Here is a 14173-nt window from a genome sequence, read left to right as displayed (position 1 = left end):
ACTGCACACAATACTCCAAGTGCGGCCGCACCAGAGTTTTGTACAGTTGCAACATGATGCTGCGGCTCTTAAATTCAATCCCCCTACCAATAAACGCCAAGACACTGTATGCCTTCCTAACAACCCTATCTACTTGATTCCCAACTTTCAGGGATCTATGTACACATACACCTAGATCCCTCTGTTCATCCACACTATTCAGAGTCCTACCGTTAGCCCTATACTCTACACATCCATTATTCCTACCAAAGTGAATTACCTCACACTTTTCCGCATTAAACTCCATCCTCCACCTCTCGGCCCAGCTCTGCAACTTGACCAAGTCTCCCTGTAGACTAAGACACCCTTCCTCACTATCTACCACACCTCCAACTTTGGTGTCATCAGCAAATTTACTAATCCACCCAACTATACCCTCATCCAGATCATTTATAAAAATTACAAACAGCAGTGGCCCCAAAACAGACCCCTGAGGCACACCACTTGTAACTGAACTCCATGTCGAATACTTACCATCAACCACTACTCTCTGTCTCCTATCCGCCAGCCAATTCCTAATCCAATTTCCTAAATCACCCTCAATCCCATACATCTGCAATTTCTGTGTTGGACTGGGGTAAACATAGTAAGAAGTCTCACAATACCAGGTTAAAGTCCAACCAATTTATTTGATAGTAAAACCACATTTCCCGTGTTTCCGAAAGCTTGTGAGTTTACTATCAAATAAACTGGTTGGACTTTAATCTGGTGTTGTGAGACTTCTTACAAAGTCTGAGATGGACAGATTTAGTCAGTAAGGAAATCAAGGGTTAAGGTGATAAGGTAGAAAAATGGAGTTGAGGATTACCATGTCAGCTTGGTCACAATCTCATGGAATGATGGAACAGACTGGATGGGCTGAACGACCAACTTCTGCTCCCATAGTTTATAGTAACAATTGCAATTCACTCATCCTTTGACACCACCCGGATATTTCAGAAGGGTTTGAAGATCATGAATACAAGAAATACACCACACATCATCTTATTTTGGAGTGTATATATGATTCATTTAAGTTCATAACTGCATTAAATTATTTTACTTGCTCGCACAATAACTTAGAAGTCTCAATTTGTGCATGGCCACGCAGCTTCGAGGGAACTTTGGACAAAATGTTGTGAACACCAGAGAATCAGTCAGAACTCCATTAGCTAGTTTCTGTAACAGCTCCACAGGAAGTACTGTGGGCAAGGATTATGTTCACCTCACTCTGCCAATGAGTGGAAGGTATGAAAGTGGTAGGATCTTCTGCTTCTGCAGTGACCATTTTTGAACCGTACATGGCTAAACCAGTGTTTATTGCCTGTCCCTAATTGCCCTTGAGAAGATAGTGGTGAATCACTTTCATAAGTCACTGCAGTCCATGTGATGTAGGTACTCTCACAATGTTGTTAGGGAGGGAGTTCCAGGATTTTGACTCAGTGACCGTGAAGAAACAGCTGATATATTTCTCAGTCAGAATGGTGAGTGACTTGGCGAGGAATCTCCAGTGGTAAAAGCTCACTGAATGATGGCACAGGTTCAAAGGTCTAAATGACCTAGACCTGCTCCTATTTTTATGTTCTTGTATATTTACCTAACCTTTCCTTTATAAGTTTGAAAAGCTGTAAGTGCTCTTTGTGTTTTCAATGTTGAATGCAGGGCTTGAGATCTTGGGCAAATTTGAAAATGAGGTGGAAGAGTTTGAACGAAACCGGCAGGAACTGGCCAATGCTGAGAAGCTTTTTGATCTGTCGATTACATTGCACCCTGAGCTGCTCTCACTTCAGAAGGAAATAAAAGGCCTGCGACAGATCTATGATATTTACAAGGCACAGCGGGTATGTTTGTATACTCTCCTTAATGTAGCCATGCTTTAAGACATGGGCTTTATTGAAGAACTGTGGACATTCAATGTGTATGAGTCTTGTCGATTGGGACAATTGTTTTGCTTGAAAGCCCAATCGTTTCAAACAGCCTTTCCTTCAATGTAGCATGGTGCTTCCTGTCTGCACCATCACCCACGTACAAACACTATCTTGCATTGTAGCAATTGAATAGAGGTTCACTGGTGACACAGCATAGTGAGGTTTTAATGGATGGAATCATAGAAGAATTGCACATTGTTTCTTGGGTCTGGTCAGCTGACCTTCTCAGTAATTCATCCATGGCATTTGGGGAGCTGAAGTGGTTGTGGGTAAAGTGGATGTGGGGTGGGGAGCTATCACTTAACGAAATTGATGTGACTCCTGTCACTGGGTCAAGAACAGCACTGAATATATGTTATAACTGCTAATGTTTAAGCCATGTCTTTAATTAAAAATAAAATAATAAGGAAAAGGAACAAGTGACCTGTTACTAGTTCTCCCTACCAATAAGCCTGAATAGCCTAGTTACCATAGCGACAGGGGCCCAGGACAAGTGCTATTGAAATTCACCTGCCATTTTAACACCTAAAAAGAATGGACAGAGTAGCTAGCTTTGCCATGGGTAGATTTACAGATAATAGGCCATCTAATTCATCTAAACTGCTGGACACAGAGGGGCTGGGAAATAACGGCTGTAGCAAAATGCTGATGGGAGCTTGTCACCTGGTTGAAGAGATGGAATTCACATTAATTTAAGGGCACTGGAAATTTTCCCTGGCCAGGAGGAGGAGTCACTACAGTGGGCCTTTCTGGTGAAAGCTGATTTGGGTTTAGATGACCACGGGATGTTATGACTCAATGAAATGGGGAGAAATGAGCCCTTTGCAATCTGAGAATAATTTTGGATTAGTTCCTGTAAACTGCGCTCGTCCTGAAACTTTAAAATCCCACCTGAGATGGATGGACCTTTCCATGGTCCGCCCCTCACCCACACGATTCCAGTGGCGGGCAGAATGGAAATATTTGCTCCTGAACAAGGCAAAGTGTGGTAGTGGACCTAAAAGAATGAAATTCAACCTGCTGGGCTCAATGACTGTAGTTTGGATATCATTAACTATTTATCCACAGGGATCATGGCATATAATTGACAGGTGGCCTCTGATTCATCCACCCCACTGCGACCTCAGATGTCATAAACTCCAGGTTGCAATGTTTAAAGGTCACCATTGCAGAGTGTTCACACTCTCTTAGCTTAGCAAAGCTCCACATTCAATGCGAGGAAGCATGCATTGCCCAATTAATACAGTCTCTCTGTTCTGTGTAGATTTGTACAGAACACTGAGAGATCTGCACATGCACAATGGTGCATTCTAGCTGACTTTCCGGTGAGAATAGACTGCAAGTGAGAGGAGAAAGTTTAACAGAGATGTAAGGTGCAAGTTTTTCACACAGAGGGTGGTGAATGCCTGGAAAGCGCTTTCGGAGGGGATGGTGGAAGCAGATTCTATAACAGTGTTCAAGAGGCATCTGGATAGGTACATGAACAGGCAGTGTAAGTGGTCTCACAACAGCAAGTTAAAGTCCAACAGGTTTATTTGGTGAAACCAGCTTTCAGAGCATTATCCCTTCATTAAATGAGTGAAGAGTCCTGTTCACAAACAGGGCATATATACGCACAAACTCAATTACAAGATAATGGTTGGAATGTGAGTTTTAACAGGTAATCAAGTCTTTACAGATGCAGACAATGTGAGTGGAGAGAGGATTAAGCACAGGTTAGAGATGTGTGAATTGTCTCCAGCCAGGACAGTTAGTGAGATTTTGCAAACCCAGGCAAGTCATGGGGGTTACAGAACGTTCTCCAAGATGGCCTTCACAACACACGACAACGCAGAATCACTGAGCAAAAGCTGGAAGTTCCGCACATATGAGGATGGCTTCAACCGGGATCTAGGGTTATCCGTAACCCCCATGATTTGCCTGGGCTTGCAAAATCTCTGTGCTTAACCCTCTCTCCACTCACATTGTCTGCATCTGTAAAGATGTGAAGACTTGATTACCTGTTAAGACTCGCATTCCAACCATTATCTTGTAATTTAGTTTGTGTCTATATATGCCCTGTTTATGAACTGAACTCCTCACTCAGTTGATGAAGGGGCAATGCTCCGAAAGCTCATGCTACCAGATAAACATGTTGAGCTTTAACTTGGTGTTGTGAGACTACTTACTGTGCCTATCCCAGTCCAATGCCAGCAACTCCACATCATGAATAGGCAAGGAATAGAGGGATATGGACCACATAGAGACAAGAAAATATCAGATTAGAGAGGCATCTGTGTCTGCGTAGATGGTGGGCCGAAGGGCCTGTTCTTGTGCTGTACTGTTCTTTATTCTTTGTAATAGACTCTGTCCACTCCCCCTGTTGGTGCGAATCACACTTTCCCTCTTTTATTATTGTACTAAGTGGCATAAGATTATGTCTGAAAGTTTACTGAAAAAGTGGGTGCAATTCTCTCCTGTTTTCACACTCGTTTAGCACTGAGACTTTGTTTGATAAGATTGCTCCCACTTTTCCCTCCACAGATGCCTGACCTGCTGATTAGTTCCTGCATTTGCTGTTTTCATTTCCAATTTCATTTTACTTTTTTATTATCCTGTTACCATTTTTCTAGATTGCAAAAGATGAATGGTCTGAGACATTATGGGCAGACCTAAACGTACAGCTGCTTCAAGAAGGAATCGATGGGTTTTTGAAGGCTTTCAGAAAGCTACCAAAAGACGTTCGAAGCCTCTCAGTTGGTTTCTATCTGGAATCTCAGATGAAAGAATTTAAGGAATCCATTCCTTTGTTATTGGACTTGAAAAATGAGGCATTAAGAGAGAGGTTAGTTTCGTTTGTACTTTTAGTTCTAATTGTTTTGATCAAAATGGAAAGAGTTGTAGGTAAACTTGAGTGCCCAATGTTAACTGAGTAATCCACATTAACACGAGTACTGCACATTATCTCGAGAAATCCACATGAACTGGAGTACTTGACATTAACTCAAATACTCCACTTCAACACAAATACCCCATATTAGTTTGGGTATTGCACTGTGCCTTGGTTATTCCACTGTAACTCGAGTACTAGGGTAAGCAGTTGTTCAGTCTCTCACAATTATAATTTATTTTGTAGGCACTGGAAAATATTAATGCAAAGAACAGAGACAGAGTTTGAGATGCGAGCTGAAACATTTACACTCGCAAATATGTTTGCTATGCAACTTCATAAATACAGTGACGTCATTAGTGACATTGTTACTGCTGCCATCAAAGAACTTGGCATTGAGAAGGTGAGCCATACTTTCCAAACTAGCAGCTTAAATCCCACCTTCTGAGCAGACCATCTGTATAGACATGGAATGTGGGTCAAGGCTAAGGAGGGAAATAGGGAGAGAGGCCAGGGAGAGGGAAATCAGGGACAGTGGCTGGGATACAGGGATCGGGGGAAGAGTATCGGGGGGGGCGGTTGGGGAGAGGGAAATTGGCAATTAGGAAGGCAAATGCAATGTTTGTGTTCATGTCGAGAGGGCAAGAATACAAGAGCAGGATGTACTTCTGAGGCTGTATAAAGCTCTGGTCAGACCCCATTTGGAGTATTGTATGCAGTCCTGGGCCCCATGTCTAGGAAAGGATGTGCTGGCCTTGGAAAGGGTACAGAGGAGGTTCACAAGAATGATCCTTAGAACATAGAACATAGAACATTACAGCGCAGAACAGGCCCTTCGGCCCACGATGTTGCGCCGAATGATCCAAGAATGATCCTTGGAATGAAGAGCTTGTCATATGAGAAACAGTTGAGGACTCTGGGTCTGTACCTGTTGGAGTTTAGAAGGATGAGGGGGGGGATCTTATTGAAACTTACAGGATACTGCGAGACCCCGGATAGAGTGGATGTGGAGAGGATGCTTCCTCTAGTAGGAAAAATTAGAACCAGAGGACACAATCTCTGACTGATGGGATGATCCTTTAAAACAGAGATGAGAAGGAATTTCTTCAGCCAGAGGGTGGTGAATCTGTGGAACTCTTTGCCGCAGAAGGACAGGTCACTGAGTGTCTTTAAGACAGAGATGGATAGAATCTTGATTAATAAGGGGATCAGGGGTTATGGGGAAAAGGCAGGAAAATGGGGATGAGAAAAGTATCAGCCATGATTGAATGGCGGAGCAGACTTGATGGGCTGAGTGGCCTAATTCTGCTCCTATGTCTTATGGTCTAAATCAAGCAGAGGGCTGGGATCAGGGATTGGGGAGGGGGGTTGGGAAGAGGGGATTGGGAGGGTTGTTGGGGAGGTGTTGTCGGTGGGGGGGGTCGGGAGGGTTGTTGGGGTAGGGCTGTCGGGGAGGGGTCGGGAGGGTTGTTGGGAAGGGGGTCCGGAAGATTGTTGGGGAGTGGTTGTCGGGGGAGGGGGTTCAGGGAGAGGGGTCAAGGAGGGGTTGTCGGGGGGAGGGTGCGAGGGTAGGTGAAATTACAGGGTCTAAAGTAAAGGAGAGGGTACAGGTACAGGAAGAGGCCAAGGATGTCCCAATAATAAAGGGAGTAGGGGGCATGAGTATGGTTGGTAGCGTTCCTTCTAATAGGGTCCAGGTGAAGGCTGGGATGAAGACACTTTATCTGTATGCACGAAGCATTCGGAACAAAGTGAATGAGCTGGTGGCGCAGATCAGCACAAATGGATATGATCTGACGGCCATTACAGAGACGTGGCTGCAGGGTGACAGGGACTGGGAGCTGAATGTCCAGGGGTATCAAGTGTTTAGGGAGGAAAAAGGGGGGGTGTTGCTCTGCTGATTAAGGATAGTATCAGGGTGGTAGTAAGGGAAGATATAGGGGCCAAAGAGCAGGATGTGGAATCATTGTGGGTGGAGATTAGAAACAGCAAAGGGAGGAAGACGCTGGTGGGTGTGGTCTATAGGCCCCCAAATAATGACCTGGAGGTGGGGCGGGCTATAAACGCACAAATAAATGTGGCGTGCCAGAATGGAACAGCGATAATTATGGGGGATTTCAATCTACATATTGATTGGTTGACCCATGTTGGACGCGGTGGGCTTGAGGAAGAGTTCTTGGAATGCTGCTGGGATAGTTTCCTTGAACAGTGTGTGTTGGAGCCGATGAGGGAGCGAGCTATCTTAAATCTGGTGTTATGTAATAAGGCAGGTAGAATCAGGGACCTTGTGGTGAAGGATCCTCTTCTGATCATTGTATGGTGGAGTTTCTGATGCAGATGGAGGAGGAGAAAGTAGGATCCCGGACCTGTGTCCTTTGTTCGAACAGAGGGGAGTACGATAAGATTAGAGAGGAATTGGTGAATGTAGATTGGGGGAGCAGATTGGGAGGTAGGTCTGCTGAGGAACAGTGGAGGATCTTTAAGGAGATCTTTCTTGGTGCTCAGCAGAAATTTATTCCGATGGTAAAAAAGGATCATAAGAGGAGAGATAATCAGCTGTGGATAATGAAGGAGATAAAGGAGAGTATTAAATTAGAAGCGGATGCGTTTAGAGTGGCTAAGAGTAGTGGGTGAGAAGAGGATTGGGAGAGGTTTAAATATCAACAAAGAATGACGAAGAAGTTGATAAAGAAAGGAAGGATAAACTATGAATCTAGGCTAGTGCTAAATATAAAAAAGGATAGTAAGAGTTTTTATAAATATATAAAAAGGAGGAGGCTGGCTAGGGTGAACGTTGGACCCTTAGAGGACGAGAGGGGGGATTTAGTGGTGGGGGATGAGGAAATGGCTGAGGTCTTGAATAACTTTTTTGCTTCGGTCTTCATGGAGGAGGACGTGAATAGTTTGCCGGGTGTTAACGATGGAAAGATGGTAGGAGTGGAGGGCCTGAATGAGATCATTGTTACTAGAGAGGCAGTGCTCGACAGACTAGAGGGACTGATGGTGGACAAGTCCCCAGGACCGGATGGAATGCATCCAAGGGTTCTGAAGGAAATGGCAGAGGTGGTAGTGGATGCCTTGGTGATTATTTTCCAAACCTCGCTGGATTCCGGGGAAGTGCCGGAAGATTGGAAAATGGCTAATGTTATGCCGCTGTTTAAAAAGGGTAGCAGGCAAAAGGCAGGGAATTATAGGCCGGTTAGTTTAACGTCTGTTGTAGGAAAAATGCTTGAATCCGTAATGAAGGAGAAAATAGCGAGGCATCTTGAGAAGAATTGTTTGACAGCAGACGCAGCACGGTTTCGTTAAGGGGAAGTCGTGTCTGACGAATTTATTGGAATTCTATGAGGATGTGTCTAGTGCGGCGGATAGAGGGGAACCGGTGGATGTGGTGTTTCTCGATTTTCAGAAGGCGTTTGATAACATAGAACATAGAACATAGAACATTACAGCGCGGAACAGGCCCTTCGGCCCACAATGTTGCGCCGACCAGTCTTATTTTTAAAAAAAAACATTGACCCACTAATCTAAACCAATCCCTTTTCATCCATAAACCTATCCACGGATCTCTTAAACGCCCCCAAACTAGGCGCATTTACAACTGCAGCAGGCAGGGCATTCCAGTCCCTCACCACCCTCTGGGTAAAGAACCTGCCCCTGACATCCGTCCTATAACTACCCCCCCTTAATTTAAAGCCATGCCCCCTCGTGCTAGCTTTCTCCATCCGAGGAAACAGGCTATCACCATCCACCCTATCTAAACCTCTAATCAACTTATATGTTTCTATAAGATCCCCTCTTAGCCGCCTTCTTTCCAGTGAAAACAACCCCAAATCCCTCAGTCTCTCCTCATAGGACCTCCCCTGCATACCAGGCAACATCCTGGTAAACCTCCTCTGCACCCTCTCCAAAGCCTCCACATCCTTCCTGTAATGTGGGGACCAGAACTGCACACAGTACTCCAAGTGCGGCCGCACCAGAGTTGTGTACAGTTGCAACATGACGCTGCGACTCCTAAATTCAATCCCCCTACCAATAAACGCCAAGACACCGTACGCCTTCTTAACAACCTTAATAAGGTGCCTCACAAGAGGTTGTTACAGAAGGTTAGGGGGCATGGAGTTGGGGGTAGGGTGTTAGTGTGGATAGGGGATTGGCTGTCAAATAGGAGGCAGAGAGTGGGTGTCAATGAGTGCTATTCGGATTGGCAGTTGGTGACTAGTGGAGTGCTCCAGGGATCGGTGCTGGGGCCTCAGCTATTTACCATTTATATAGATGATCTGGAGGAGGGAGTCGAGTGTAAGGTGTCGAAATTTGCTGATGACACAAAGATTGGTGGAACGGCAAATTGTGCAGAGGGTGTGGGAAGTCTGCAGAGGGATCTAGATAGGCTGAGCGAGTGGGCGAGGACCTAGCAGATGGAATACAATGTTGGCAAGTGTGAGGTTATCCACTTTGGTTGGAATAATGGTAGGAAGGACTACTACTTACAGGGCAAAAAGCTGCAGCATGCTACGGTACAGAGGGACCTGGGGGTCCTCGTGCATGAGTCGCAAAAACCCAGCCTACAGGTGCAGCAGGTGGTCAAAACAAAGAACAACAAAGAACAAAGAACAACCCAGCACGGGAAACAGGCCATTCGGCCCAACGAGCCCGCGCCGCCGCATCCTCCTATACCTACCCTGCCCTGCGTGTATGCGAGTGGAACCCCTAACTTAGCCAGATTCAGGGGAGAATAGTGTCAATTTGTTTCACCAATCAGTCTAAGAGCACATCTTTGGAGTGTGGGAGGAAACCGGAGCGCCCGGAGGAAACCCACGCAACCACAGGGAGAATGCGCAAACTCCCACAGACACAGGCCCAAATCCATGTATCTGCACAGCTAGCAGTGATAGTCACTGAGCTGTTGCGGCTCCCGTCTACTGGTCCAGAATCAAGCGCACACACCGACACGAAGTACTAGGCCACTCCCGGAAACTCCAAGAGTAGCCCACGCACGACCCACCGTGTGCGTGCCCCTTGTTTGACAACAAGGTGGACCGACACCTGCGGAATAAAAAGACAAAAACGTTAACATGTAAGTCTACATTTCTGTTGTCTCCCGAGGCTCCGACCCTATTTAATACCCTCTACTGTAACCCTCCATCCTTGTTTCGCTCATGTGTCTATCTAAGTAAACCTTAAACAAGTCCAACGTGCCTGCCTCCACCACCCTACTCGGTAGCGCGTTCCATACCCCCACGACCCTCTGCGTGAAGAACCTTCCTCTCATATCCAAATTATACTTCTCCCCCCTCACCCTTAGATCATGACCTCTCGTAATTGTCCCCAATCTAGGGAACAGCCTATCACTATTGACTCTATCTATTCCCTTCAGTATTTTATATACCTCTATCATGTCTCCCCTTAATCTCCGTCTTTCCAAGGAGAAAAGTCCCAGTTTCTCCAACCTTTCCTCGTAACTTAGTCCTTCCATGCCAGGCAACATCCTGGTAAACCTCCTCTGCACCCTCTCCAGAGTCTCCACGTCCTTCCGGTAGTAAGGTGACCAGAACTGGACGCAGTACTCCAAATGCGGTCTAACCAACGTTCTGTACAACTGAAGCATTAGACGGCAGCTCCTATACTCTATACCCCTTCCTACAAAGGCTAGCATTTCATAAGCTTTCCTCACAACCTTCTCTACTTGTGTCGCCACCTTCATAGACTTGTGAACCTGCACTCCCAGGTCCCTCTGTATTTCTATACTCCTGATCGGTCTACCTTTTATCACGTAGTTCCTCTCTGCATTATTCCTTCCAAAATGCATCACCTCACATTTGTCAGGATTAAATTCCATCTGCCACCTATCTGCCCAATATACCAACCTATCTATATCCTGCTGTATCACCTGACATTCCACCTCGGTATCCGCCAATCCTGCCATCTTGGTGTCATCCGCAAACTTGCTGATCACACCACGTACGCTCTCTTCCAAATCGTTTATATATACTACAAAGAGGAGAGGTCCCAGTACTGAGCCCTGCGGCACACCACTGGTCACTGGCTTCCAGCCCGAAAAGGTCCCCTCGACAACTACTCTCTGTCTCCTATTACCCAGCCAGTTCTCAATCCACCTAGCTACCTGTCCTTGTATCCCATGTGCCTTAACCTTTTCTACCAGCCTACCATGAGGGACTTTGTCAAACGCCTTACTGAAATCCATATAGATGACATCAACGGCTCGCCCATCGTCAACCGTTTTTGTCACCTCCTCAAAGAATTCTACCAGATTCGTAAGGCAAGACCTCTCTCTAACCAAGCCATGTTGCGTATCCCTAATCAGATCGCAACACTCCAAATGCTCATACATCCTAACCCTAAGAATTTTTTCCAATAATTTTCCTACCACTGATGTCAAACTCACTGGTCTATAATTACCAGGGTTATCCCTACTACCTTTTTTAAACAGCGGTACAACATTAGCTACCCTCCAGTCTTTTGGGACCTCACCTGTGTCCAAAGAAGAGACAAAGATTTGCGCCAGAGGCCCAGCAATTTCATCTTTCACCTCCCTAAGCAGCCTGGGATAAATACCATCAGGCCCCAGAGCTTTATCCGTCTTTACACTACCTAAAAGCCTTAGCACTTCCTCCCCCGTAATGGCTATTTCCTGCCACTGATCTACAGCTCCCTCCAAGACACTGCACGACATTGAACCCCTCTCCTTCGTGAATACCGACGCAAAGTATTCATTCAGGATCTCCCCCATTCCCTCCGACTCAATACATAACTCCCCACCTTTGTCCCTAAGAGGACCAACTTTCCCTCTAACCACTCTCTTGCTCCTAATATAGGAGTAAAATGCCTTTGGATTTTCCTTAATCCTGCCAGCCAAAGCCATTTCATGCCCTCTCTTCGCCCTTCTAACTCCCCTTTTTAGCTCCCTCCTACTCTCTCTATATTCCTCCAGCGCACTTTCCATACCCAGTTGTTTTGACCTAACGTATGCCTCCCTCTTCTTTCTGACCAAGTCTTCGATACCCCCTGTAATCCACAGCTCCCTAATCCTACCTTTCCCATCCTTCCACTTAACCGGCACATGCCTTCCCTGCAACATTTTCAGTTTGCCCTTAAAAGCCTCCCACTTGCCAACCGTGGACTTGCCAGCTAACAGTCCCTCCCAATCAGTGTCCTTCAGCTCCCTCCTAATCCGGCTATAGCGTGCCTTCCCCCAGTTCAGCCCCCTCCCCTTCGGACGGCACTCATCCCTTTCCATTTTTATCCTAAAGTAGACGGACTAGTGGTCACTGTTAGCCACATGTTCGCCTACCTCAACCACCTGCCCCGGCTCATTACCCAACACTAAATCCAGTATAGCCCCTTCCCTAGTCGGGCTGGTTATGTACTGCTCTAGGGACCCTTCCAAAACACATTTCGCAAACTCCTCTCCCTCCGTACCCCCAGCTCTAGGCCCCCTCCAATCCACTCCAGGAAGATTAAAGTCACCCACTACAACCACCTTATTCTTTCTGCACCTATCCAAAATGCCCCTGCAAGTACCTTCCTCCACTGACCTCGGGCTGTTGGGTGGCCTATAGTATACCCCTAGCATCGTAATCTCTCCCTTCTTATTCCTCAACTCCACCCACAGTGACTCAATCCCTAACTCCTCCATATTGTTCTCCCTCTGCACTACTGTGATGTTTTCCTTTACTAACAGTGCCACCCCTCCACCTCCCTTCGACCCTCCTCTGTCACACCTAAAACACTTATACCCAGGAACATTCAGCTGCCAGTCCTGCCCTTCACGTAACCACGTCTCTGTTACTGCCACCACATCTAACTTCCTCACAAACATCAAGGCCCTAAGCTCATCCGTTTTTCCTGTCACACTCCTCACATTGAAACACAGTCCAACCCACCAGTGTCCCTCGGAACCTCCTTCTCCCTGATAATTTTCCTTTCACCCAACTCTCTCCCAGCCCCAGTGTCTAATGAGCTATCAGTCACATCCCCACCCCCCCTCCCTATTAGTTTAAACCATTCCTAAACACACCAGCTAACCTCCCTGCTAAGACACTAGTCCCCCTCCCATTCAAATTCTCCCCATCCCTCCTATACAGTTGCCCTTCTCTCATAAATACCTCCCAGTGGTCTACAAAAGTAAAGCCCTCTACCCTGCACCAATCCCTCAAGCATGCATTCAGCTGCATGATCTCGTTATTCCTAGCCCTGCTGGTACTAGGCAGCAACCCAGAGAATGCTACCCTGGAGGTCCTGCTCCTCAGTTTGGACCCCAACTCCCTAAATTGCCTATGTACATCTACCCTATTCCTCCTTCCTACGTCCCTCTCCCCTACGTGTATTATTACCTCTGCCTGGGTCCCCTCCCCTTTCAAAATTCCCTCTACCCTTTCTGTTACGTCCTGTACCCCTGCTCCAGGGAGGCAGACCACCATCCTGGAGTCTCACCTCTGCCCACAGAACCTCCTGTCAATGCCTTGAGAACCTCCTGTCAATGCCTTGGACCCTCCCATCCCCTACCACTATCACCTTGCTAGCCCCCTTCTGTCCCTGTAAGTCATTCTGTCCCTCCTGCCTATCCTTTTGTGCCCCTGTCGATGAATCTTGGGGGGCCACTGGGGAGGCCTGAGGACCATGACTATTCTTCTTCTTCCTCTTTTTCCGCCTAACAGTCGTCCACCCATCCTGCTCTTCAGCCCTTGGGACCTCTTCCTGCTCATGGTTCCTAGACATTATCTCCTCGTTTTCCCTGACCAGAAATGCATCCTCTAAACGCCCCTCTAGTTGCCTGACCCGGGCCCTCAAGCGCTGCAACTCTAAACATTTAACACAGATGTGGACCTTCGGGAGACGTGATGCCACCAAGAACTCCCACATGCGGCACCTAACACAGCTGGTCAGGAAGGCAAATGGGACGCTGGCCTTCATAGCGAGGGGGATTGAATATAAAAGCAGGGAGGTCTTGCTGCAACTGTACAGGGCACTGGTGAGGCCGCAGCTGGAGTACTGTGTGCAGTTTTGGTCGCCGCACTTGCGCAAGGATATTTTGGCCTTGGAGGGAGTGCAGAGGAGGTTTACTAGGCTGATGCCGGAGTTGAGGGGGTTGAACTATGAGGAGAGGCTGAATAGACTGGGCTTGTACTCGTTGGAGTTTAGAAGGATGAGGGGAGATCTCATTGAGACATATAAGATGATGAAAGGGATGGATAGGATAGAGGTGGAGAGACTCTTCCCACTCAGAAAGGACAGCAGGACTAGAGGGCACAGCCTCAAGATAAGCGGGGGTGCAATTTAGAACAGAGTTGAGGAGGAACTTCTTCACTCAAAGGGTGGTGAATCTCTGGAATTCTCT

The 14173-nt window shown here is 46.7% G+C and overlaps 1 protein-coding gene across 1 annotated transcript in view; it reads left to right on the top strand.

Annotated features, from left to right (window-relative positions):
• Positions 1 to 14173, top strand: part of dnah10 (dynein axonemal heavy chain 10) — a 337567-nt gene that overhangs the window by 114355 nt on the left and 209039 nt on the right. The window contains exons 24-26 of the mRNA XM_080207920.1: positions 1681 to 1859; positions 4559 to 4770; positions 5062 to 5218. Coding sequence (XP_080064046.1) covers positions 1681 to 1859; positions 4559 to 4770; positions 5062 to 5218 — 548 coding nt within the window. The remainder of the gene's footprint in view (positions 1 to 1680; positions 1860 to 4558; positions 4771 to 5061; positions 5219 to 14173) is intronic.

This window comes from Carcharhinus amblyrhynchos, chromosome 20, assembly GCF_965287045.1.
Source record: "Carcharhinus amblyrhynchos chromosome 20, sCarAmb.v2.hapA, whole genome shotgun sequence".
Classification (NCBI taxonomy): Eukaryota; Metazoa; Chordata; class Chondrichthyes; order Carcharhiniformes; family Carcharhinidae; genus Carcharhinus; species Carcharhinus amblyrhynchos.
The sequence above is the reverse complement of the archived record's forward strand: the minus strand, read 5'-3'. Positions and strand labels throughout refer to the sequence as shown.